The 23,701-nt window shown below is 41.5% G+C and overlaps 1 protein-coding gene across 1 annotated transcript in view; it reads right to left on the bottom strand.

The window, feature by feature from the left end:
* The window catches only part of SLIT3 (slit guidance ligand 3), a gene marked incomplete at both ends in the record, with an annotated part of 483,041 nt that overhangs the window by 103,718 nt on the left and 355,622 nt on the right, over positions 1–23,701 (bottom strand). Inside the window, 3 exons of the mRNA XM_080353334.1 lie at positions 1,031–1,174; positions 10,736–10,810; positions 11,990–12,140. Coding sequence (XP_080209460.1) covers positions 1,031–1,174; positions 10,736–10,810; positions 11,990–12,140 — 370 coding nt within the window. The remainder of the gene's footprint in view (positions 1–1,030; positions 1,175–10,735; positions 10,811–11,989; positions 12,141–23,701) is intronic.

Genomic DNA, 23,701 nt, shown 5'->3' with positions numbered 1-23,701 from the left:
TGTTATGACAAGACAAGGGGTGATGGGTTTAAACTAGAGGAGGGAGATTCAGGCCATACATGAAGAAGAAATTGCTGCCCCTGAGGGTGGTGAGAGCCTGGCCCAGGTTGGCTAGAGAGGTGGTGGATGAACCATCCCTGAGACATCCCAGGCCAGGCTGGATGGGGCTCTGAGCAACCTGAGCTGGTGAAGATGTCCCTGCTCATGGCAGGGGGGGCACTGGGGGAGCTGGGAACGTCCCTTCAACTCAAACTATTCTATGATTCTATGATTCTATGTATAAGTGTTAGTTGTCCAAAATAAATTACACAAATTGTGCAAGCACACAAGTAATACCAAGCTGACTTCTTATGCATCTGGGCTCTGTGTCTCCTTTGGACTCCCCAAAAACAACCACATTAATTGTATCCCCGTGCATAATTTTTCTGGTACTTGGTGTGGGCAAGGAAGAGCATTCTGTGGCTAGTGTCCGTGCTCACAGCTACTACACCTGGTGCAGAGCGAGTGGCTGGTCACTTTCTGTCTGCAGGACCAGTGACAGTTTGGTTATGTCTGTCTTAAAGTTGCTTAGCTATACCTGTTTTGCTGGCAGCAATAACTCGACTCTTTCTTCTCTCTCTACCGATTTCATATAATTTGTAGGATATTAAAAATCTTTTAGGCTACTAGCCTACTCCTAAGACTGGTTTAAGCAGTTTGGATGGAGGCAGAGTGGGAGGGTGGACTAACAGATAGCAAATAGATAGTTCCTATGTGCTTTGTTTCCATAGGAAATACCAAAATAATAAAAGTATTAAATGATTAAGCCATGACAGGTTCACCATCGTGTTGCTCCTGAAATTCCTGAAAATCCATTTTTTCACAGAAATAGCAGACAAATCTCAAACTTACTCAGGACTTCATGACATCGATACAAGACCCTGCCTTAGAGCTTGTTGTGTAGCAACGGATACTTCAGCAGACATTGCTGAACTTCAGCACTCCCACTCAACTCACAGAGGAACAGAGGAAGACGGGTCTTTGCACTTACAACGTCTTTAGCCCTGTGAGGCCTCTAAACATTCGTCCATGCACTGATTCCAGTTGATTCTCTGTCAGGATCAGTTCCTGCACTCCTGAAGCTCCATCGAATGTGCCTTCTCGGATCTCCTTGATCTTATTGTTGCTTAGGTTTCTGGGAGGACACAACCAGTCACAATAAGAAAATTCATAGTGTTTTATTGCAAGCATATGTCATCACAGCAGAAAGAGGAAAATGGGAAGAATATATGCCTTTTGGTGATTATCTAGAGGGACATTCATTCAGAAATAAGTTCAAAAGTATACCTGCCATACTTACGAATAGCTCCCCTTCACTCATCCAAAGCACAATTATGTCAGATATATCAAGAGTATTTAAATTAATGGAATTATCAGCTCTTACACCTCATGTCGTTCTTGCTTATAAGGGCCACAGGTATTCAGTAAGTGGGCATTTCTCATGAAGTTATGGACTATACGTGGGACTGGGTGCTCACCTGGCAAGAATCAGTTATCGTTACTACCACTGAAACAGGTACCACACACTGACACAGGGACCACTTTATTTAGAGTACCAGGACCTTCACTCTTTTTAGACCCAGCACTGGAGTAACATACAAAACCGTGTGACTCCACGTATCTGATACAAATTTTAATATGTGCATTCATGAACTCCCAGGCACTTAAATGTAACACCAGCATACAAAATTAAACGAGTACCGCTTACTTCTCAATTCACAGCTACTGCAATATACAGCATTATTTTCTAAATATTTACTTTGCCTATGCAGTCACAAGATGTTTGCTTATAGATCTACATTGGAAAACTGCAACCTACAAAGTCAAATGAAGTTCTGGTGAAATGCAAAGTTAATCTTTTGAATATTTCATATTTGGGAAAAACACAGTGAACAGAAAACTTCTGAATGATAAAATGCCATTAGAGAGGCATAAAAATAAATGGCATTTAATTATTTAAAACATTTATATAAAAGGCCTTAAGCATACCAAAACCTTAGGCCTCCAGTCTTCAAGCATCTCTTATGATGCTCTGTATAGATTATGATGAATAATCCTATTTGTTTAGGTTTATGACAGGAAACACTATTATTTGTTTTACTGTCTACAACAAAAAAGAGAAAGTAAAAAGTATCTCTTGCTCCCAAGAAGATGCCAAGTTCCAACACTATTACTCATACTGAATAGCTCATTCTTCAAGAAATGATCCCAGTACACAAGCAGCATGAGTAATAGCTTCAAAATCCAATTCCAGGTGATATAAAACAAATGACAAGGTATCAGATTAACACCTGGGCTACTCTGCTGGGGAGAACAGGCAATCTTGTTGGGATAAAAGTTGACAGAAGACACGGCAACAGGACAGCTTGGCCACAAATAGAAATAATGTGGGTCTTGTTCTTTGCAGAAGTCATCACTTAAAAAAAAAGAAAAAGTGAAGTCTCGGAGATATGTTTCATGTGGGAAACTCGAGTATGCTGGTTAATGTCTGCGGAAGAACTGTCAGACAGCGGGCCCTACGGCATGTGGCCCATCACCTCTGGTGCAGTCTGCGATCAGAAAGAATAGGAGTATGCCAGCAATCAGCCAAAAATAACATGAAAACATATAGAAATACTTACATGCAGATTTTGCTTTCCAGAAGTTTAGTGCTTTGTGCTAACATTCACATGAAGAGTTTATGTTCAGTGTCAAAGCGAGTCAAGGAAGGATATTCTGACATATGCATTTAATTTTGGGGCTCAGCTATTTCTCTAGTGGAAATGTTTATAGCTCGGCATCGCTTTTGAATGCTGACATAAATAAATGCTCCCAGTGATCCCTTTCCTGGTAAAGATCATTCCATGATGCATATTTGCACAAAAATAAATGAATAAATAAGCAAATGTTTGCGGTGGGAAGTGAGGGAGAGTTACTACAATACAAAAAGACTTTGACTTTCAATTCAGAGATTGCAAAATGACCTATACGTGTAGTTAGAAGGTTTTATTAGTTTTTACCATCTAAAGATATTTAGTCACATATACTAAAACATGGGCACAATTTTCATGTATTATTAGATACTTAAGGCAAAAAGAGCCAATATTGGACAAAAAGGCTGGCCATGATTCCAAAGGAACCATCCAAATCCATCCGAATCTTAACTGCTGCCAAAGAACTTTTGTAGATAGGGAACTTCACTCATTTAAATTAATAATTCCTAATCATTTCAACAACACAAAATTATCCAAAAATATGCTCACAGTTTCAGAAGCAGCATATTATATATACCTTTCCCACGCAAAATATTTGCGGTGGTGGAATCAAAGTTGCAAGGCAGAGCTGTACAGTAATAAATAGGTAAAGATACTGCCATGCAATCCTGCTTGGAGTGCTGTCAAAGCAGATGCTCTGTCAACCTGGATTTCTTTATCTGTCTTCTTGAATTAAAGCTTCCTGTATCAAAATGCAACCAAAAAAAAAGGTAGATGACAGCACTCATTCACTAAAAAAAAAAAAATCCTCCTTAAATTCTGACCTACTAGAATAATAAACATGAAAAATTACATACTTTTCAGTCCAGAATTACCAGCAAAAATAATCAGCTGATACAAACCTTGAGAAATAAAAGCAATGAAGCTTCTGCCTGCCCTGCAGCTCAGAAAGCTCTGCTCCCTCCTTCCCAGCACTACAAGAATTTTTCATACATGATCATAGCACTTGACAAGGAATTTGCTTTTATCAGAAGAAAACTTGTGACAGACTTTACAGCAAACTCCCATTATAGAAAAGCCCCATACTCTTGCAACCTTTAGCTTCTATAAGGAATTCTTCTTGAAATACTGGAAGGCAGTGGAAAAGAAAATGAGTCTTGGGTATTTCCCAGTATACCTGTGCCCTCTGGCAGGACCCAAATGGGAACCGACAGTCAACCTGGTCATTCAATAAAGGTTATTGTTGCCATAAGGACTCCCTGATTTATCCTGGTGATAAAGTTTAATCCTATTTCCAGACTTGTATTTTGGGCAAGAGGTCAAAATAAATTTTTGGAAAGCCTGGGTTTACTTTATGTGGGGCTGTGAATAGGGAACGAACAGACCTAAGAAGCTATCAAGGTGACATTGTTCACACAGCTCACTTTTCATTCAGACTATATTTCCTTTATGGCTGGAGTTTATGATAATATTACTTCTGTTGATTTTTTTAAAGTTCAACGCAGAACAAGATGGATTCTACTTAGACTTAACAGAACCATTCATGCTGCTGTACCTGCTGGGTCAGTTTTAACATTCATCGCCATGTTACCGTCACACCTTCCACAAAAACAACCTCCAGAGCACAGTCCAACTGCAAAGGCTCTGCCCGGTCTCACCCAAACCCGGCAGTTTTGTCACACAAACAGCCTGTGCTGAGCGGGGCTTTCCCCAGGACATTTGTGTCTATTCGTGATGCATTTGGAATTTAAAAGTATATGTTAGAAGGAAAACCCCAACGCTGTCGCATTCTTCTGGAGGATGCTGAGAAGGTTTTACAGCATTTACCAACAGTCTGACCGGCTTCTATAGAGCTTTTTCTAGAGTTCCTAGAAGCTGGGTGGCACTGCAAGCCTGAGTCACTACAGACAGAGAACTACAACCAGTGACTGTCCCCCATTCATCCAGCAGAGCAGACTGGTGGCCTCGCTGGGGAAAAAGGGAGGCACACAATGTGCCCAAATGCCACGTACCACAACACTCTACAATATCATTTCCAGAAAATAAAGTCCGATTCTGTACAACAAGTGACAGACGACGGCAACCTCAATTGCCATGGCAAAACGTATGCTCAGGGGAAAGAACAGCGGGTAACAGCTGTTTCCAAGGACACAAACTACTTTTACCTCCCCAAGTAACCTGAGATTCTGTTTTCGAAACTGACTTCCAGTCTGCAAATTTTATCATGATTCATTTTTATTTTGACTGGAAAATGTGTTAAATCCTAGGCTGACACTCCATACGATTTAATGTGGAAGAAATATTTACAGACAAATTAAGCCTCCAAAAGCAATTATATACTAGAGGTGGGGTTGGCAGTACCAGCAATTGCCAAGACAGCCTGACACTTCCTATTATAAGGCCATATTTTGAGTTCACTTTGTAACTTTGACAAGATTTAACAGAATGAACCATCAGATGTCCCTTGCAGGTTCTGAGGTAAATATTTTTTATTGTTCCTGTTCTCCAAGAAAAGAGGTCAGTCCTCTTTGTCCCTAGCAGTGCATGAAGTATGGCAGTTCACCTTTTTATTCTGAATGTGAGCTCACTGACACTTTTCTCTCTGCAGAAACTTCTGCTGGGACCTCAGTGCGGATCACAGAATCCCAGAATGTCAGGGGTTGGAAGGGCCCTGGAAAGCTCATCCAGTGCAATCCCCCCATGGAGCAGGAACACCCAGATGAGGTTACACAGGAAGGTGTCCAGGCGGGTTGGGATGTCTGCACAGAAGGAGACTCCACAACCCCCTGGGCAGCCTGGGCCAGGCTCTGCCACCCTCACCGGGAACAAGTTTCTTCTCATCTTTAAGTGGAACCTCCTGTGTTCCAGTTTGCACCCATTGCCCCTTGTCCTGTCACTGGTTGTCACCAGCAGAGCCTGGCTCCATCCTCCTGACACTCCCCCTTTCCATATTGATCCTCATGAATGAGTCCCCCCTCAGTGTCCTCTTGTCCAGCTCCAGAGCCCCAGCTCCCTCAGCCTTTCCTCACACGGGAGATGCTCCGCTCCCTTCAGCATCTTGGTGGCTGTGCTGGACTCTCTCCAGCAGTTCCCTGTCCTGCTGGAACTGAGGGGCCACAGCTGGACACAATATTCCAGGTGTGGTCTCCCCAGGGCAGAGCAGAGGGGCAGGAGAACCTCTCTGACCTACTGACCACCCCCTTCTAACCCACCCCAGGTACCATTGGCTTCCTGGCCACACGGGCACAGTGCTGGCTCATGGTCACCCTGCTGTCCCCAGAACCCCCAGGTCCCTCTTCCAGTCCCAGTCCCACTGATTTCTCATGGGCACCAGAGGGTGGGCAGGACCTGGAGCTGACACTTGGAGCTGCAGCCTCTCCCTGTGGGTCAGCATCCCCTTTCAGCCAGCAACTGCATCTCCGTGCTCCCACTGAGTGAGGTACCCAGCTGGTCTGTCACCTGAACCTGTCTGCTGTGGCCACAGACCCCTCCAGGCTCCCACTGCCATGGGAGTCCCCAGGCACTGGAGGGTTTTTTCACTGATTAACAACTGTGGGGCAGCAGGTCCTAGAGCCTTGTATCTCCCAGGGACAGGATACCCCCAAAAACCCGAGTCATGGAGCTGCTCCCGCTCCCACGGAGCTCGGAAATGCACCCCTGTATTTGTCCTGCACTTCATGCAGATTCAAATTGCTTTTTTCTGACCATGCTGTACAACACCAGCAACACAGTTCTGGGGGGCTGGAAGTCACCGTAATGAGACATTAACTTTCAGAGACAAATTGTCCCGTTACACTAGCAAGATCAGGTGAGGTAATATGGTAAGAATGCAATGAAAGCAACACAGAGTTCAGGGCATTTTGCAAAACCCATTGGAGAAGCCAGTAAATTCCTTCTGGATCAGGTTAGATGTGTCTACAGGAGCCTACATCAGCCTTTTTATTCTACTGTAAAAAAATATTAAACATAAAGATGGATTAAAATTTAGGTTATGAAAAATGCATTATGTATATGGGATTTTGCAGCTAATTATTGAAGTTGATTTTTTTTTTAAAGGCCTATGTAGACATGTTAACCTTTTAAAAACCAGCAGGCTAATATTAGCAATTTAATTCCTAAATAAAATGTGGCATAACTTTGCATTATGGGTCTGTGACCTTTAAATTTCTATATCAAGAATTCAATTTTGGTTTGCATTAAAATGTATTAAATCCTGGGCTGACACATCATACAATAAGATTCAGCTTAGGAGGAATATTTACAGAAAAATTACACCCCAAAATCTAATTATAGATTAGAGGTGGGGTTGGCAGTACCATCTCTTGCAAAGGTGGCCTGACACTGCCCATTTTTTTAATGTTTACTTTATAACATTTGCAATATTTAAAAGAATGAATTGTCAGATGTCCTTTCCATGTTTAGAGGTAGATACTTTTTTGTTTGTTTTTCAATGAGAAAGAAAAAAGAAGGAAATTCACCTACTCCTGTAAATAAAGCTAACCAAAATATTCTTATCTCAAAACTCTGATGATCTTTTTGTGAAAAGCTCAAAGTGCTCAAATTCTGATTGCAAATTTGTTAATTGGTAACTACCATGTAGGTATTTTATCCAAAGGATACATCTTCCCTGTGAACATCTGTTACAATTCGGCTGAATTCTTAGCCTTTAACAAAAAGATTAAAGATTCCTGCCACAATCCAAGGAGACTGCAAGGTGCATCTTTTGGAAAATTTGCATTTTAGGAAGCCATCTTCCAGAGATTTTTTCATTTGAGGTTGTTCTTTAGATGCCATCTTCCAGTGTTTCTCAAGACCAAATTTGCTGATGATGCCAAGTCGGGAGGCAGTGTCGACCTGCTGGAAGGCAGGAGGGCTCTGCAGGGATCTGGGTAGACTGGAAAAACGGGCTGATTCCAATGGGATGAAGTTCAACAAGGCCAAGTGCCAGGTCCTGCACTTTGGCCACAACAACCCCCTGCAGCGCTCCAGGCGGGGCACAGAGTGGCTGGAGAGCAGCCAGGCAGAAAGGGACCTGGGAGTGCTAATGGACAGGAGGCTCAGCATGAGCCAACAGTGTGCCCAGGTGGCCAAGAAGGCCAATGGTATCTTGTCCTGTATCCAAACTAGCGTGGTCAGCAGGACAAGGACAGTGATCATTCCTCTGTGCTCTGCATTGGGGCGGCCACACCTGGAGTGTTGTGTTCAGTTCTGGGCCCCTCAGCTCAGGAAAGAGATTGAAGTGCTGGAGCGGGTCCAGAGAAGAGCAACAAGACTGGGGAAGGGACTTGAGCACAAGCCCTATGGGGAGAGGCTGAGGGAGCTGGGCTTGTTTAGTCTGGAGAAGAGGAGGCTTAGAGCTGAGCTCAGCACTCTCTAGAACTACCTGAAGGGCAGTTCTAGCCAGGTGGGGATTGGTGTCTCTCCCAGGCAGTCGGCAATAGGACAAGGGGCCATGGGCTTCAACTCTGCCAGGGGAAATTGAGGCTGGAGATTAGAAAGCAATTCTGTGCAGAGAGAGTGGTCAGGCATTGGAATGGCTGCCCAGGGAGGTGCTGGACTCACCATCCCTGGAGGTTTTTAAACTGAGATTGGACATGGCACTTAGTGCCATGATCTAGTCAATGGGCTGGAGTTGGACCAAGGGTTGGGCTTGATGATCTTTGAGGTCTTTTCCAACCCAGTTGATTCTGTGATTCTGTGAAGACAGTGCAGGACACTGAGTGCAAGGTTTGGAATTGGGCACATATCTTTATTCAAGTATTTATTCTACCAAACCCAGGCAGTATTAAGAAGTTATGTCAATCAGAGGGCCATCATTCAAATGCCCATTCAGTTATCCAGATTCCAGATATTCAGACTCTTTTCAGAAGAAAGAGAACTACAGAGATTAATCAAAGAGAAAAAAAAGGCAATTTAGGTTAATGGTCTGCCACTTCCAAGCTCTGAACTGTTTTCTTAAGCCTAGGTAGCAAAGCAATTTCCAGCCAGATTCCTCCACCTGCTGTTTTCCTTTAACACTTGAACAGACGAGGAACATGATGAGGCAGATTCAATATTGCCAAACAAATAACAGTAAAATTTCTTGTTCCTTATACACGCTGAAAAATGGGGGCTTGTTCAATATTCTTCCTCCTTAATTTAACAGCAGCAGTAGGACTTAATGAAGAGCACAGGCATCCCATACCTGCCACACACAGAGAGCTGCTGCGTTAAGCATTAGCAGCAGCAGTTCCAGCCACTGGTATTTCCCTACATTTCCCTTCTTGCATGATGGAGAGAGGCCTGTTCTTTTTTCCTTCTGGTAACCCTTTCCCTTCACAAAATGAACTAGGATAACTCAGAAAGAAGTCTAATCTGGCTTTTTGAGGATTAAGCTACTGAATAAGGTTATGGCTGAAATATTGCTCTGCTTATATGAAAAAACAGCCTTTTCAGAAAATGCCTTTAGTTAAATTGAGATACTTCTTTACAACATCTGGTAGAAAAAAATAAATTAGCTCAGCTACCAAGATTATCAAAAGAGCCTCTGCTTAGAGGCTGCCACCAAAAATCCATATGAGAGACACTTTTCATGAGGTGTGGGCACAACTTTTTGCCATCATTTGAACTGCACCTGCACACCTCGGTTCTCATCCCCTACCAAGAACAGAGCAGAAAGACTTTTTGCCTTGGAGAAACAAACTCTTATAAAAAGCTCGGATAATTGTTTCACGCTGCACTGATGCGCAGCAATCCAGCCCCGTGGAGGCATCCCTCCCACCCGAGTGATTGACTGGAATGAGGAGGACAGCACCATAACTTGGCTATGGTAAATTTTAAATAAAATGAAAGAAATTATTCCAGCTATCACACTTGTCCAATTTTCGAAACGTAAATCCTGAAGGTTTGATGAGGACAAATGCTTTCCAATTTGTGTATACTTCTATATACCGTGCATTTTTCATTCCCATTTACTATCTACTTACATAGACAACACAGCACTTCAAGAATGGCAATAACTTTTTCTAAATGCACTGTAGCTACAACTTATGGATCATTCATAAAACACGAGGCTAACGCATATGATTAATTCCCAAAGTCTAGTGGCCTGTACTTGCACGAATATAACCCCCACTCCCAAACTTGCAGTGCTGCATCTGAACCTCTGGCAGAAATACAAATGATAAAAGAATCCCACTGCAGTTATCTCCAAAGCCCCTGAGATCTTACAAGGGTTCAAATGGCCAGGGAGCTCCAGATGGCAGCAACCATGAGACGTGAACGTGGAACAAAAAGCCTGGTTGGTTGGCTTCCCTAAATTACCTTGACTCTAGCAATAAAATCTTACTAGAAGTAAACAGTTAGATGGAACATTAGCAATGGGGACAGAGGCTTAAAGCTTTAAATAACTTCAGAAAGATCCATTTAGAAGGCTATTGGGAGGTATCTAACATATGATCCTCTTTCTACAACACAGCTGTTATTAAGTATATATATTGCACAGTGTCAGGACTCAGGCTGTTAAGAGAATTATACAGATATATTTGAATAACTGGCCTCTAATTTAGCTAATTGAGTTTCCTCACTAAAACAATAATGATCAAAAGAAGATGTTATCATCTATATCTTGTAATATTATTTTCCTTTGACTATTTGAAACAATCACACTAGTTGGAGTCATGCAGTACATCCAAAAGACAAAACCAAAACGCTAAACTTTGTAGCCATCTCTAACAATAAGCATACATTTGAATAAATGGGACAGAATTCCTATCAGTCTCCATGATTCAAAGACTTTAAGAAATATAGCCTGAAGAATACTGAAATGTCAGCCTAGGGATCTCCATCTGTCACTGCGGTTTAACTGGGCCTGTCCATCTCACAGGCAACTCACTCAGTTTCTTTAAATTCACATTAAAAAAGCAATTTCTGCTGCTGCAGTACTAAACAATTAAAAAATCATTCCTTCTTTCCATATAATTCAAGGCAGCACGCATTCTAACACACAAGTGGCTCAAACTTACATTTTTCTGAGGTTGGGCAATTTCTTGAAGAGTCCCGTAGCTTCCAAAACAGAAATATCATTGTCATTCAAACGCCTGATAGGAACAAACAAAGAGACATTTAATACCTCACACATGTCTGTACATATATCTCTGTGACATATAGTGCTGCCACATAGAGAACTATGACCTTTGTTAAGCAAGACACTGTCTGCCATCTCTTTCCGACTCCTGGCGTGAAAAGAGTTTAGTTTTGAAGGAAAGGGAACACAGAAGAGTATCTACAGTAAAAGCTCAGGCAAAGGACAGTGTCAGAATGACACCCTGTTCCAACACACAGGATAAGGGATTATCAACCTTAACCATTGCACAGCCTTGTTGGAGGGACCAAACCTCCCTCATGTATTCTGCTACAGAAGACATGCCACTGGAGATGTGGTCCATGTAAACAGGAGGGATCTGCTTTTCAGGTCCTTCCCCTTCAAAGTCTACTGATCTTCACAATTAATGCAAAGGCCACCGTCTTGGCAGGCTTGGGATGCAAAATTCTTTCTCTCATTACAGGTAGCTCCATTTTTCTATGTATAGACTTTGCTGTGCTTCTGGATGTTTCCCTCTCATATTTCTCTATCTTAACTAGAGATCAACAGTTTTTATGGAGGTTTAAATAGAATACCTTAAGTACAATAAATACTAACACAAAAAGAGAATTGTGTTTGAAGGGGCTACTAATATAACAAAAGATTCTTCAGTTACTAAGTAATAAACTTATTTTCTCGTACTCTCTTCAGCAGTATGTTTGTAATTCTGAAGAATCTCTAAAAGCAAATAAGCTTCATAATACCACTGATAGCGTAACAATTAATTAGTTTTAGTGAGATCCATCTCACCCAAGTAGCAGGCACTGCTGAGATGGAAGGAACTCCTGATCACAGATTCAACTCAAAAGGGTTAATCCACTTCTTAAATAAAAATGACCAGATGCAAAAATAAGGGACTCAAAGGTAGAATGGAAAGGAGCCATAGAGCCTGGGTCACATAACAGGCCAGCACTTCAAGAAGGCACCTACAGGGCCATGGCTCCTTTCTCATCCCCACACTTGACATGAATGCGAAGGAAACAAGAGAGGCATGGTACCCCTTTGAAATAAAATTAACTCCCCATGTTTTCACACGTGGATTAAAGTAGAAGGTGCCTTCAATCAGTCTGAGATTCTTTTACAGCCTTTACAAAGTAGGAAAACCAGCATGCCGTGCTGGTTTTCCAGCACTTACAGATCAGTAGTGTATTCAGGAAGGTGAGCGGGTAACCGAGTGAGCTTTTGGTTAGAGCAGTCTACAATCGTTCCCTCGCAGCGACACTTCTCAGGACAGACCAGGTCCATGAAACACTTCCCGGTGAATTTACTTCTGTAATCCTCTGACCCTGCAATTAAAGGAAAATATATTTCAGCAAACAGTTCCTGATAACTGCAGCAATCAGAGATTTTATGGAATCTATTCTCAACGCTGCCTCCTGTCAGCTCCCAGCTCCTGCGCACAGTTTTAATACTTGCCAAAGAGTTTTGTTCAGCAGTTCTTCATATTAGTCCCAAGATCAGTCTCTGCTTTTTCACTCTTCCCTTGATAAACTAATTCCTTGTATAACTAGCTTACTTGTTAAGATATTTTTTGAAGCATGTCTAATTAGCTGTTAGAGTCTGCTTCAAATGAGCCCCAGTAAAGTCACTTTTTCCCATTTGGAAGTTAGTCTAGCAACACGGAAAAAGGGTCTCACGAAAGCAGGAGCTATCTTGGTCCATTCAACTGACAAAGGATTTTTAAAGATGTCATTACAAAGCCCGAAATTTTCAGACCTCAGCTATTATAGAGTTCTTTTTGAGAGCAATCTTTTATGAGAGAACCTTGTCGATTTTCCAACAATTAGATACCTTTATTAACTACATTAAACAAACAGCAGAGGAAAGTAATAGCAGTTTAAATCATTTTCATTTTAATTAAGAAATGGGTAGACCATACTTAGTGAGAAGCACTCCCTAATGTACCATTATACCATCATTGCCAGACCTCTTTGACTAGGTTTTTGACCCGTTCTAACAAAATGCTTTTCCAATTAGGCTCAGTGAACTAATCTGTCCTTTTCTGGTTTGGTTTTTCTCTTTTAATAACAGCAGGTTGGAAACTTGATCTCTGTGCTTCAAGGAACCAGGAGTATTAATAAACGTGTATGTGAGCAAAGCGTTGCCAAGCCCCCGCCATGCAAAACCTGCCTGCTCACTTCATATTTCATAATGGAAGCACCAGAGTCGTCTCAGGAACCTTGTGCAATGCCCAGCGATCACAACTACCCAGAAGTACTGTTTAGTTTTTCTAGAGTTTTAAAAGTCAATTGCAAGGCTTTCTCCGGAATGGTCTGAGCAAGTTCAACTTTTAAGAACCTGAAAACATCAATAAAAACTTAAACCTGAGATGAGATTTTTTTAGAGGCTTGATGACATTCATCACCTGCTTCCCCTTCCCAGACTGATAAATACACCACTGCTCATTTTATGACCAAATACTATTTTCTGTAAGAAAAAAGAAGTCACCTAACCCCACTATTATTATAATTTATGTTACACATTACCTGCACAGTGAAAGCAAGCAGCTCTGCAGGCAATCTAACATTTCATTCCACAGACACGCTTTGGCTTAGTTTTGTAATTCCAAACTAGATTATGAGAACCATCACATACAGCTTTGTACATTACCACTTCTGAGGTGCTAAATACTTTGCAGATGATCATGTTTATTGTAAATTATACCTCTAAAGTGAGACTTTGTTCCTTTTTTTTTTGTTTTACCTTGCCAGCACAGCACTTAAAATATTAGGACAACCAAGCATTTTAAAGTATAGTGAAAATACAGGCTAAGCCTTTTCCCACACCACCATCATTTAAACTCTTATCCTTCAAAAAAAACCCATCTGATTTGCAGTCCTAAAAATTCCAGGCTTGGTAGTCAGGCTAAAATGTCAAGTGATGAGTGTATGGCCTGATTACAAGAACATACAACTATTCTTTCTTAGGTCTATGAGACAGTACAGTTCATGATTCTTTGGAAATAATACCAAAGATGAACAGATATCAGGACCAGAGTTTATTAAAACTGCTACAATTACAGTATGTCTTGAAAAACCCAACAATTTTTTTTTCAGTGATCACAAAGTGTTTTGAAAACCCCCAAACTGACCCTTGAAGAAGCACTTTAGTTTTCATTGTAAAAGCTTTCTTTGAAAGAATAATCACAAACATCATGAAGTTACATGGTAAAAATTTATGAAGTATAATTTTCAGTCTACCGATGGATTCAAGATTCATCTTCCTACGGGAAAAAGAAGGATGGGAAAGTGGAACGCTTTATGAGGGAGAAAAGGGGGTATATAACACCAGAGGGTACAAATCAGTTTTTGGGCTTCTCCCAAGCTTTTTGGCAAAGTAAATAAAGAATATTTACCACATTTTGACTCAGCAGTATCGATCTCTTGATAGCACACAACTTTCCACATTGCATCAGCTAGAAGATGATCTTGCCCAGGCATCAGTCCAGGCAGCAGGGGAAGCCCCCTCCGCTCAGGGGAGGAAGGGAACAAACAGCACCTTTGTGCTCTTTCTTTCTTTTGTTTCCCTTCTTTCTTTCCTTTCTCTCTCTCTTTCTTACTCTTTTTCACTCTTCCTCTCTTTCTTCTTTCTCTCCCTCTCTTTCTGTCTTTCTTTTTCTCTCTTCCTCTCTTCTTTCTCTTTTCCTCTTCTTCCTCTCTCTCTTTCTCTCTTCTCTCTCTCTTTTTCTCTTTCTCTCTTCCTCTCTTCTTTCTCTTTTCCTCTTCTTCCTCTCTCTCTTTCTCTCTTCTCTCTCTTTCTCTCTTCCTCTCTTCTTTCTCTTTTCCTCTTCTTCCTCTCTCTCTTTCTCTCTTCTCTCTCTCTTTCTGTCTTTCTCTTTCTCTCTTCCTCTCTTCTTCCTCTTTTCCTCTTCTTCCTCTCTCTCTTTCTCTCTTCTCTCCCTCTTTCTGTCTTTCTTTTTCTTTCTTCCTCTCTTCTTTCTCTTTTCCTCTTCTTTCTCTTTCTTCTTTCTCTCTTCCTCTCTTCCTCTTTCTTTCTCTCTTCCTCTCTCTTTCTCTTTCTTCTTCCTCTCTTGCTCCCTTTCTTCTTTCTCTCCTTCTATCTCTCCCCCCGCTGCTTTTTAATTTTTTTTTTTTTTTCCAAATGAGTTTAACTAAGAGTTACCCAGGTAAGCGCTGAGTCAAAAGTAATCAACAGCATGTATATGCTCAGCAAGCACTCGGTCATCCGTCAGACTGGCAGACAGCAGGAATCACCTGCCAAAGACTAGAAAAAATTTACTGTTTGACCTGAGCCTTGAGATCCCTTGGACAGGTGGCTGCTCTATTAAGATATTCCCATCTGGGATACTAATGTGAAATTCAGCCATCTGCTTGCAGCACTACTTCAGCGTGTGTATCTGTTTCTGCACAGAGGGCTTTATCGGCGTCCTGTGCAGGACTGAGCGAACACGACAGGACTGAGGAGGTACCATTAACCATCGCATGTGTGCAGTACGTCTGGCACACCATAAAATCACCCGTGGAAAGCCATGGAGAAGAGATGCAGGACAGTCACACAACAAACACTTGGCTCCAGGTTACTATCCCAGGCCAGCCAGTTGCTCATTTTATTATACCTGGAAGCACATGTGCACTGTAGCTGAGAACTCTGCAAAGCTTGGCTGAATGTAAAACTTGACCTGGGAGTTTCCAGTAATTTCCAAAGCTGAAAAGGATTAAGTTTGCTGTAAAATGAGTAGCCAAGGCAACAGCAAGGGCTGTGTTTAACTGAGGGCAACTGCTTATCTGAATCGCTAGTTACTCTGATAACTCTTTCATTACATGACACCACTATCAGGTCCCAGGGCATCGCAGTTCCTCAGACACACATGCTATTCAACAAAACAGCAGTACTGAGATAAAGTAACACCACAATTCCAAGTGCTCAAAAAATTCAAGTGCCTTTCTAATAGCCACATGCAGAAATTAAACAACTGAGACAAATACCTTTTTGCCCTATTCTTTTTTAAGCATTGTTCAGACAACCTGATTTCAGTTTTTGAAACTTAGCTTTGCCCAAAGGACTTAAAAGAGTGATGGATGGTATGTTCTGGAACAAATCAAGCTGTCTCAACAGCGGCTTGAATACTGACCTGATTTGTTCATTCTAGAAATGATGGATCCAGTTGCCTCAAATCTGGCACCAAGATTATGATCACAGAGATCACTTGGTCTAAAACTTGGATTAAAAAAACCACCAGGAATCCAAACACTTGTTTCTTCATATAATCACTGGATCACAATTCTCATAGGTTATCAGGAAAAAAAAGAGGTACGTTGTCATAATTTCTCATCACTAGAATTAATTCTTATCAGCAATTACAGATAAAATCTAATAATCGCAGATGTCCTTCTGATGGCTCCACAAGAGATGTGTAACAAATTTGCAAGATGAGGTGGTATTTCTGTATAAGAAAACTTCTGTATAAGGCTCTCAAAGTCCTTTATGAAATGTGTGATCATGTCTACTTTACATAAGGGGGAAGTTTGTCAGAACTATGTTAAAAATCTTATCAAAGCTAAAATGGCCCATTTGGGTAGGCTGACTCAGCTCTGTGCTATGTAACTATCGGATAATAATGTTTTTATACAGGCCACGTTACCCACGTCATTTCAAGAGAAAAAATATAATGCTTTGCAGACTCTTAGGCAGTTATTTTGCCGTATACTTCTTCATAATGAAATGCCAGTGCATTAAGGTTGCTCAAATCACATCCAAAGTTACGTAAAGGAGTAGGCATCTTGTTACAGAAACGACATCCAAAGTGCACCCGGAGCAGAGGACTCACTGGACAGCTCAAACAGAGAGATGTAGCTTACATTATTTATAAGGTAAATGATTTTTGATCTTTGTAGGTATGGCTGGAATCACCCTTGAATCACATTGATCAACAGGATGCCTAACTTCTTCATCTGAAGCGCAGTTAAACAGATTAATTATTTAGAAACGGTTATTCTGCATGCAGAAAGTCTGTCGCAAACATCACTAGGGCTCCCCCCCGCAGTGCCCGCGAATCTGGGGAAGCAACACTTCACCTTTGTCGTTTTTTCCTGGGAGAAAAGGGGAATCTCTCACCTTTCGATGCTTCTGAAAACAGCAGGAGTTTCCCAGCATGCCATGCGGCAGGGAGTATGCAGCCTTCCATGGTGCTTGACAGAACCATGTTCCATTTGTATTGTTCTACCACATGGTTAGATCAAGCACAAAGGAAAACCCCACAAACAGCCAGAGTCAGAGTTAGCGCCAAAGAGAGAGGAGCGTTGAGAGGAAGCAGCACGGAGAAGGACAAGCTGAAGGTTCACGGAGAGCTGCTCTCCACTCCACCCATGCAAAAAGGTGCTGGATACCAGAGGTCATCCTGTACGCTACAACTGCAGGAACACCCTGGAGCACAATCGGGGTTAGTGTACAAGAACAGAGCCCAGGCGAATCCAGAGACAGAACTCATACGACAGAAAATACGACCAAAGGGCTGCAAACGGCTCCTTGCAGGAATGATGCGCAAGTTCCACCACATATTGAATGCGCAAGCTACGCTGCTCTTTATTAGCTACTTACTCTCGCCCGGTGTCTCCTTTCAGTACAAATGCCATACTGGTTTGCTCCATTTATTTAAATGCAATCTTAGAAATACTGTAGCTTATATTAATAATAGTAGATCCTGAGCTGATGGCCGAGCTCTGGCATTAAATGCTCCCCAAGCTCCTTTGAGCCTCATTTCACCTCCCAGTGGCCTTTCATGCTGGTGGCACTTGCACTGACAATCTGTTTTTACCACTGACTTTTCTTTTTTAATTTCAGCTGCATTTTGCAGTAAGGTATTACACATGTGCTACGACAGACATATTAAGGCAAACAGGAGTATTTTGTTATTCTGTTTCTTGGCATAATATTTGTTGGGTTTTGTACATCATTTGCTGACGGCAGCATTCTCTTTTCCTGCCATCGTGGATTATTTCAAACAGCTTTACTTCTTGTAACTCATTCCCACAACTTTGACGCATAAAATAGGGCATTTGTTTCTGGCTCGACTGCTCCCTCTGCAATAAACCTCCCATTGACTTTAACGTCCGCAGAGCCAGGCCAGAGGAGAGGGCTTTCGAGTCACATCCCGAATGTTCTTGCAGTCTTCACAGAGGAGGGGAAGCGGTTGTCCTCTGCAACCGCACACAACGTTTTGCTGGACTTGAGTGAAGGCCAGTGCTCGTGCTTTTAAAAAAAATACCACTTTCCTTAGAAAGGGGTTTGCATTGGCCAAAGAACAGCGTCAGCATCCAGTAGGTTATTCATTGCCTGCATGGAGAGCAATGCAAGTGTGTGAGCGGAGATGACAGATAATACAGCAAAGGGCTCTGCTTCACCATTTTGCTATGAACCAGCATTATTATGCAGAAAAGTCAACACACAATTACTTGGGAAACTCGAGAAAATAAGTACAGTGTTAACTTAGTCACCTCATACTGTGGGTTTGCACACAGCAACGAAAGTAAGACAATTTGATTTACTGTCTATCTTTAGAATCTATGAAAGAAACTAAAGCAGCTTTTTAGGGGAGCCTAACACAATAAACCTTCAATCCCCACAAGAGGCCAAACTAGCCAGACTCCTGATACAAAAAATAGATTATTAATTTTCTTTTGTGACTCATGCAACATGGGACAAAGACACATTAATTTTCTTCCATGATTCATTCAAAGTATGTGTAACCCTGGAATCCACACCTCATTTATTTAGAAAATATACCTATAACTAGCATTCCTGCCAATAATTTTGTATGGCCCTAGCGAAAAAGGATGCAGAGTTCCATATCCTGCACTGGTTTAATCATGCAACAATTTTGGCATGGGCTCTTCAAATAAATTCATCTGCAGTACTGTGTTAAGTAATGAGAATAGTTCCTATCTTCCAAAGACTTTTATATTATATACTGATTTTCAGTATTAAGTGGAATATCTGTAATCAACTCAGTAATTTCGGTGTCAATGAACTCTTTCACTCCTACTGGAAACAAATGCAGTCAGAGCCCCGCAAACGTCTTCCTGAGAAACCCCTGGAGAATGTTTTGAACAAGTCTCTATTCCTCCGCTGCACTAATTAAACACCGCTTACAATGACTGCCTAAGCTCATCATCAAGTACAACGAACAAGAGGTACCAGCACACAAGGAAAAGGTTGCCAAAACCCTCATTTATGTCCCCAGAAGATGAGAGGCCGAGTACTCCACAGGCACATTCTGGCCTTTCAGCTTGTCGCAGGCTACTGCAAAAAATGTGCAAGAACACAGCCTCCTCCCCTCTTTTTTAAAAAAAATATTCCATAAGAATTTGCTTATAAGATCATTCTGCATAAATCTTTGCAAAAAAAAAAGAAGTTGAAAAGGGGTGATCGTATTTCCAGATATTTGCCGATTTTAATGCAAACCCCCACCCTTTAGATACACTCTAGATCCAAGCAGCATTGTATGGTTTGGTCTCAGCATTAATTCACCTCTAGTAATCCAAGATCTGTTTGTTTATCAGTCACTGAAGCTGCAATTTGCTAAGAATTTGTATATAGGACCCTATTTTTAACTGTCCCATCAAGCTGGAACACCTTGAGAGACTGCCGCAGTACCAGAGCAGTCAGATGAGAATTTATTGCCCAATTGCCGGCTCAGACGTTCTTGCAGTGGTTTTAGCTGACCAGCTCTGTCCATGCCAATGACTCTCCAATTATTTTCTTTATCATATTCAGGTGACTGCTATATACATAAAAATTGGCTATCTTTGCATCTCTGGTAAGCGTTGCTCTGCTTAATCTCAGCACGTGCCATGGCAATGTGAGTCAAGAGCACAAACTTTGTCCCACCTTAGTTCTTGAGGTGTCTCAGTCATGAGAGTAATCACTCAGCTTTCTGCCAAAACTAATGAAGGCACCTCCAGAGGACAATGCAGATCTCAAGAGAGGAATCTGTACAGCTCTGTATTCTGCCTAACTGGAGAATCTAGGCCATCTTTGGATGCCTAAGTGATATAGTTGCATCTGTGACTTAACATTCATTCTCCTTCTTTTCATTGTTTCTTTACTATAATGCCAAATGAGGATGTTGGCTGGTAACAAACCAGCTTGGATGTTTAGATTTTTGAAGACTACTTCAACTTAAAAATAAAACGAGGCACAGCCTTAAAATAAGCTTTTAAACTGGGATGTGTCAATTTACTTTCTTATTAAGAACTGGACTCTCTGCCAAACAGCCCCACCTGTTCTATGTCAAGCTTCTGCTTCCTCGAGTAAAACAGTTTCCATTCTGCTTGCTCTCCCCTACTGCAGTGCAGGAAACATCTACCGTAGTTTTCATCATAGCGAAGGGCTGGAGTAACTGCTGCAAATATTAACATAAAGATCTGAACGGCTATCAAAGATTTACCAAAAAGGAGGGCTATAATCAGTATACAGTATAGCCAAATGACTTTTTTGACAAGAACACTTCTACAGTACAAGGGAATTGAGCTCCATTACTATCAAACATAGCAGCTGTGTTGTGTTCTTTAATGACTTCAACTTCAGAAACACTTAATGCAAAATGAAGATCAAACATACTCAGTTACAGTGTACAATGCTCATAATTATGAATTTACTCTAGGATTTAATCTGCAGGTGATTTGTTTCTGTTAAACAACCTCCATTCAGATAAAATTACTCACATGCACAGCAAATGCATATCTTCAGTTTCACTATATTCAGAGTTTCTGAAGGTACATTTGCTGAGTCTTTGTCTTTCTCTCGGGGAAAAAAGCAGAATACACAGTATTTAACTGAATAAAACCAAAACACAACACACAAAAAAACTCACAGAAAGAAATGGGAATGCAGTTAATCTTCCAGTTGTCCAGATGTTTTGTACTCCTCTCCCTCACGCCGCTCAAGCAAAAGCCCTCATGAGGAAAAGTGCTGGAGTTTGACCTCAAACAAGATTTCCCGCAAACCTGCGCAGGACACCAGTCCCCACCGCTGTCACCTCCGCATGGACAGATGGACAGACCAACATGGCTTGGTGCATCCTCAGGCAGGAGCTGTTGGACAGAGAGCTCAGGGCAGACACAACAGAGAATCCCCGAGCACGTGTCACCGCAGCACTGTCACCAGGCACACAAGAGCAGGTGGACATCAGCACTTTTCATCAACCAGAGAATGCTAAAGGCAGGAACACGAATACATAGTCTGTCAATGACTATTCGCTCACAGAAAAACAGAGGGAATTTGCAAAATCCTCATCAGAGTGATTGGCAAGCTATGGGAACAACTGTAGAGCGTTTCAATCGGATGCATGACGTAAGATTTGGATTAAATTGACTTTCTTTTCGTGACTTTTAAACACTAGTGGAGAAGTAACAATACGCTGCACCTTTCATTTTGAGAGCTCAAAGAGCTTAAATCGTGTTTACGTGTCAGTAAGAGCAGAGAAGGGATAACCGAGGGAGACCAAGGGACAGTGTGAACTGCCACAGGGACTGGACCAGAAGCCCTGATGTGCAGCCATGTTCTCCTGGCTGGAGCACTCCATCCATTGCTTCCAAGGCTCAAACAATGCAGAGAAGAGGGAGGGAAAACTCAGGTGATCACAAGTAATAGGAACTCTGTTCTAAAGCAGACAGGTAAGCCAAGAAAGATTAATATCTATGAAGACAGAGGCTGGAAAAGACACAAAGAATTAGGAGGAAAACTGCAACTAGTAAGAAGAGGCTTTATCAAATACCTTCAAAAATTATGAGTCAACAACCAGCAACTACATTACTATCTAATAATGGATAGCACAAGAAATGACACTAGTCCTGAACACGCAAGCTCTGGATCCATATGTACCACAGAGTTCGCTTTGCTTTGGGTTGGGTTCACAAGAGGCAGTGTCCAAACAGGAGAGAATTATCCTGGCAGATGGTCCATTGTCCTCCTATTATTATTCCCTGTGCTTTTGATTTGTACAGCACTATCTGGAAGAGAAGTAACTAATTAAAGTCACTTAGATCCAACACATGCCCCAATGCAAGAGGAAACTGCAAGAGAGGTTTGTTTCATAGTATTTCAAATAGTAACCTTATTTCTAAGATTCTTATTTCTAAGAATCAGAAGATAAAAAGCTTTCATGATGTGTTGCTCGCGGATATACATATGCTTTGATTGTTATCAGAAATGGTTTGTGTCAGTATGGCAGGTGGAACTTTCATTGCTTTTGAAATACACAATATACTGAAAAACACAAACATATCTCAAGGAACAAACATACAGCTGAACACAAGGGCAGCTCTCTGCAAAAGCTATTTCATACACAGTGTCACACAGCAATCGAGGATCCTGCCAGCTCTTGAAGTGACAATAAGATACCACAGAGACAACACAATCTGCTCATATATTGAGTTCCCTTCCTCCTAAAACCCGGTGCTGCTTCAGAAAACAAAACTGCTGCGTAGTGAACTTCATCAAATTCCCCACACACACACCTCTTATTGGTACTAAGAATGGGAGCTTCCAGTGACCTAACACTGGCAAGTACCATTTGGATCCTTGGGTGGACAGTGGGCAGATGCAGCCAAAAAGAAAATGATCATCAGAGTTTTACTGTTGTCACTGAACATGCAAGAGAATTAGTCACAGCCTGTTCCTCCAATTTCTCTTTCAAGAAAAACCTTTCTTAGTCTCAGATTTTATAGCTGCGTGGGGAGAGTTGAACAAGGGGGAGGTTTATTATCATTTTGGTGCATCGCATTAAATGGAAGGCAGAAAAACATGGAAAATAGTATTTGTTGCAATCTGAGGCTTAAACATATTTGATAGTATATTCAACAGCTTTGCCTGTCTCACAGCCCCAGGCAAAAACACGACCCTTTCCCTGCCGTTCCTTCATTTCACACTATAATGCTTCAAATTCTCCTTTAAAAAAGAATTATGTACATTTTCTACCTGTTGCAAAGAATCTCCTTCCTATGGCCACTCATAACCTTTGCAGATGTTGTTCCATCATTATCAGTAAAAGCTTGAGTCATTTGTTTCAGGGAGGAAATAGCATCTGGGAAAAGTGGCTCAACGATGAATTAAAAAAAGAAGGCAAGTTCTTATTGCTAAATACCATCTAAAAGGATGGTGGGAGCTGGAATAAAAACTGAAGGAGACAACTTGCAGAACACAGTTTTCTAGATATGATTTTTATTTTTTTCACTATGCTGCATAGTTTTATCTTTACAGTTTGAATTAATTAATGAAATATGGTTCTATTTAGCCCATCTGCACCTCTGAATGTGTCCTCTTGACGCTCCTCTATCATTTCAGATTGATGACACTTCAAACATCTCAGCTTTTCTTCCCCATTCCTGCTATCCACTCCTCCCTCCCATCCTCACACAAAAAGCCCTTCCCTTCTCTTAATTTACTGAACAATCACCTATTTTCTCCCGCCAGGTCCTTCCTGACAGTCCCCTTCACAATACCTTTTAGAATCCAAATAAATCTGGAAAACACACAAACTGCTTCAGGACAACCTCAGAATTTTATGACTTCAGAATTGGTCCTTTCCCTGATGCCAAGGTATTAAGATCACCTAAATGTAACTACTCACGGGTGTGATGCTGACACCGGCTGAGTATCTCTAGTCCCACAGAGCTCACACTGTGCGTCCTCATCACTTCTCAAAGGTCAAAGACCAGGTCAGGATAAAATCTCTCATGTATCTACTGCTTTTTGCCCCCCAAAATCATCTTTCTAACCATTGACAACTACTAAAGGTATTAAACAAGCTACATTAAAATATCAGGATTCTGAAACAAGAACCCTTTGAAAAAAGAGATGCACAAAAGGATTTACAAAAAAAAAAAAA

This window comes from Nesoenas mayeri (assembly GCF_963082525.1).
Source record: "Nesoenas mayeri genome assembly, chromosome: 14".
NCBI classification, from domain to species: domain Eukaryota; kingdom Metazoa; phylum Chordata; class Aves; order Columbiformes; family Columbidae; genus Nesoenas; species Nesoenas mayeri.
Note: the sequence above shows the minus strand (reverse complement) of the source record. Positions and strands in the feature narration are given on the sequence as shown.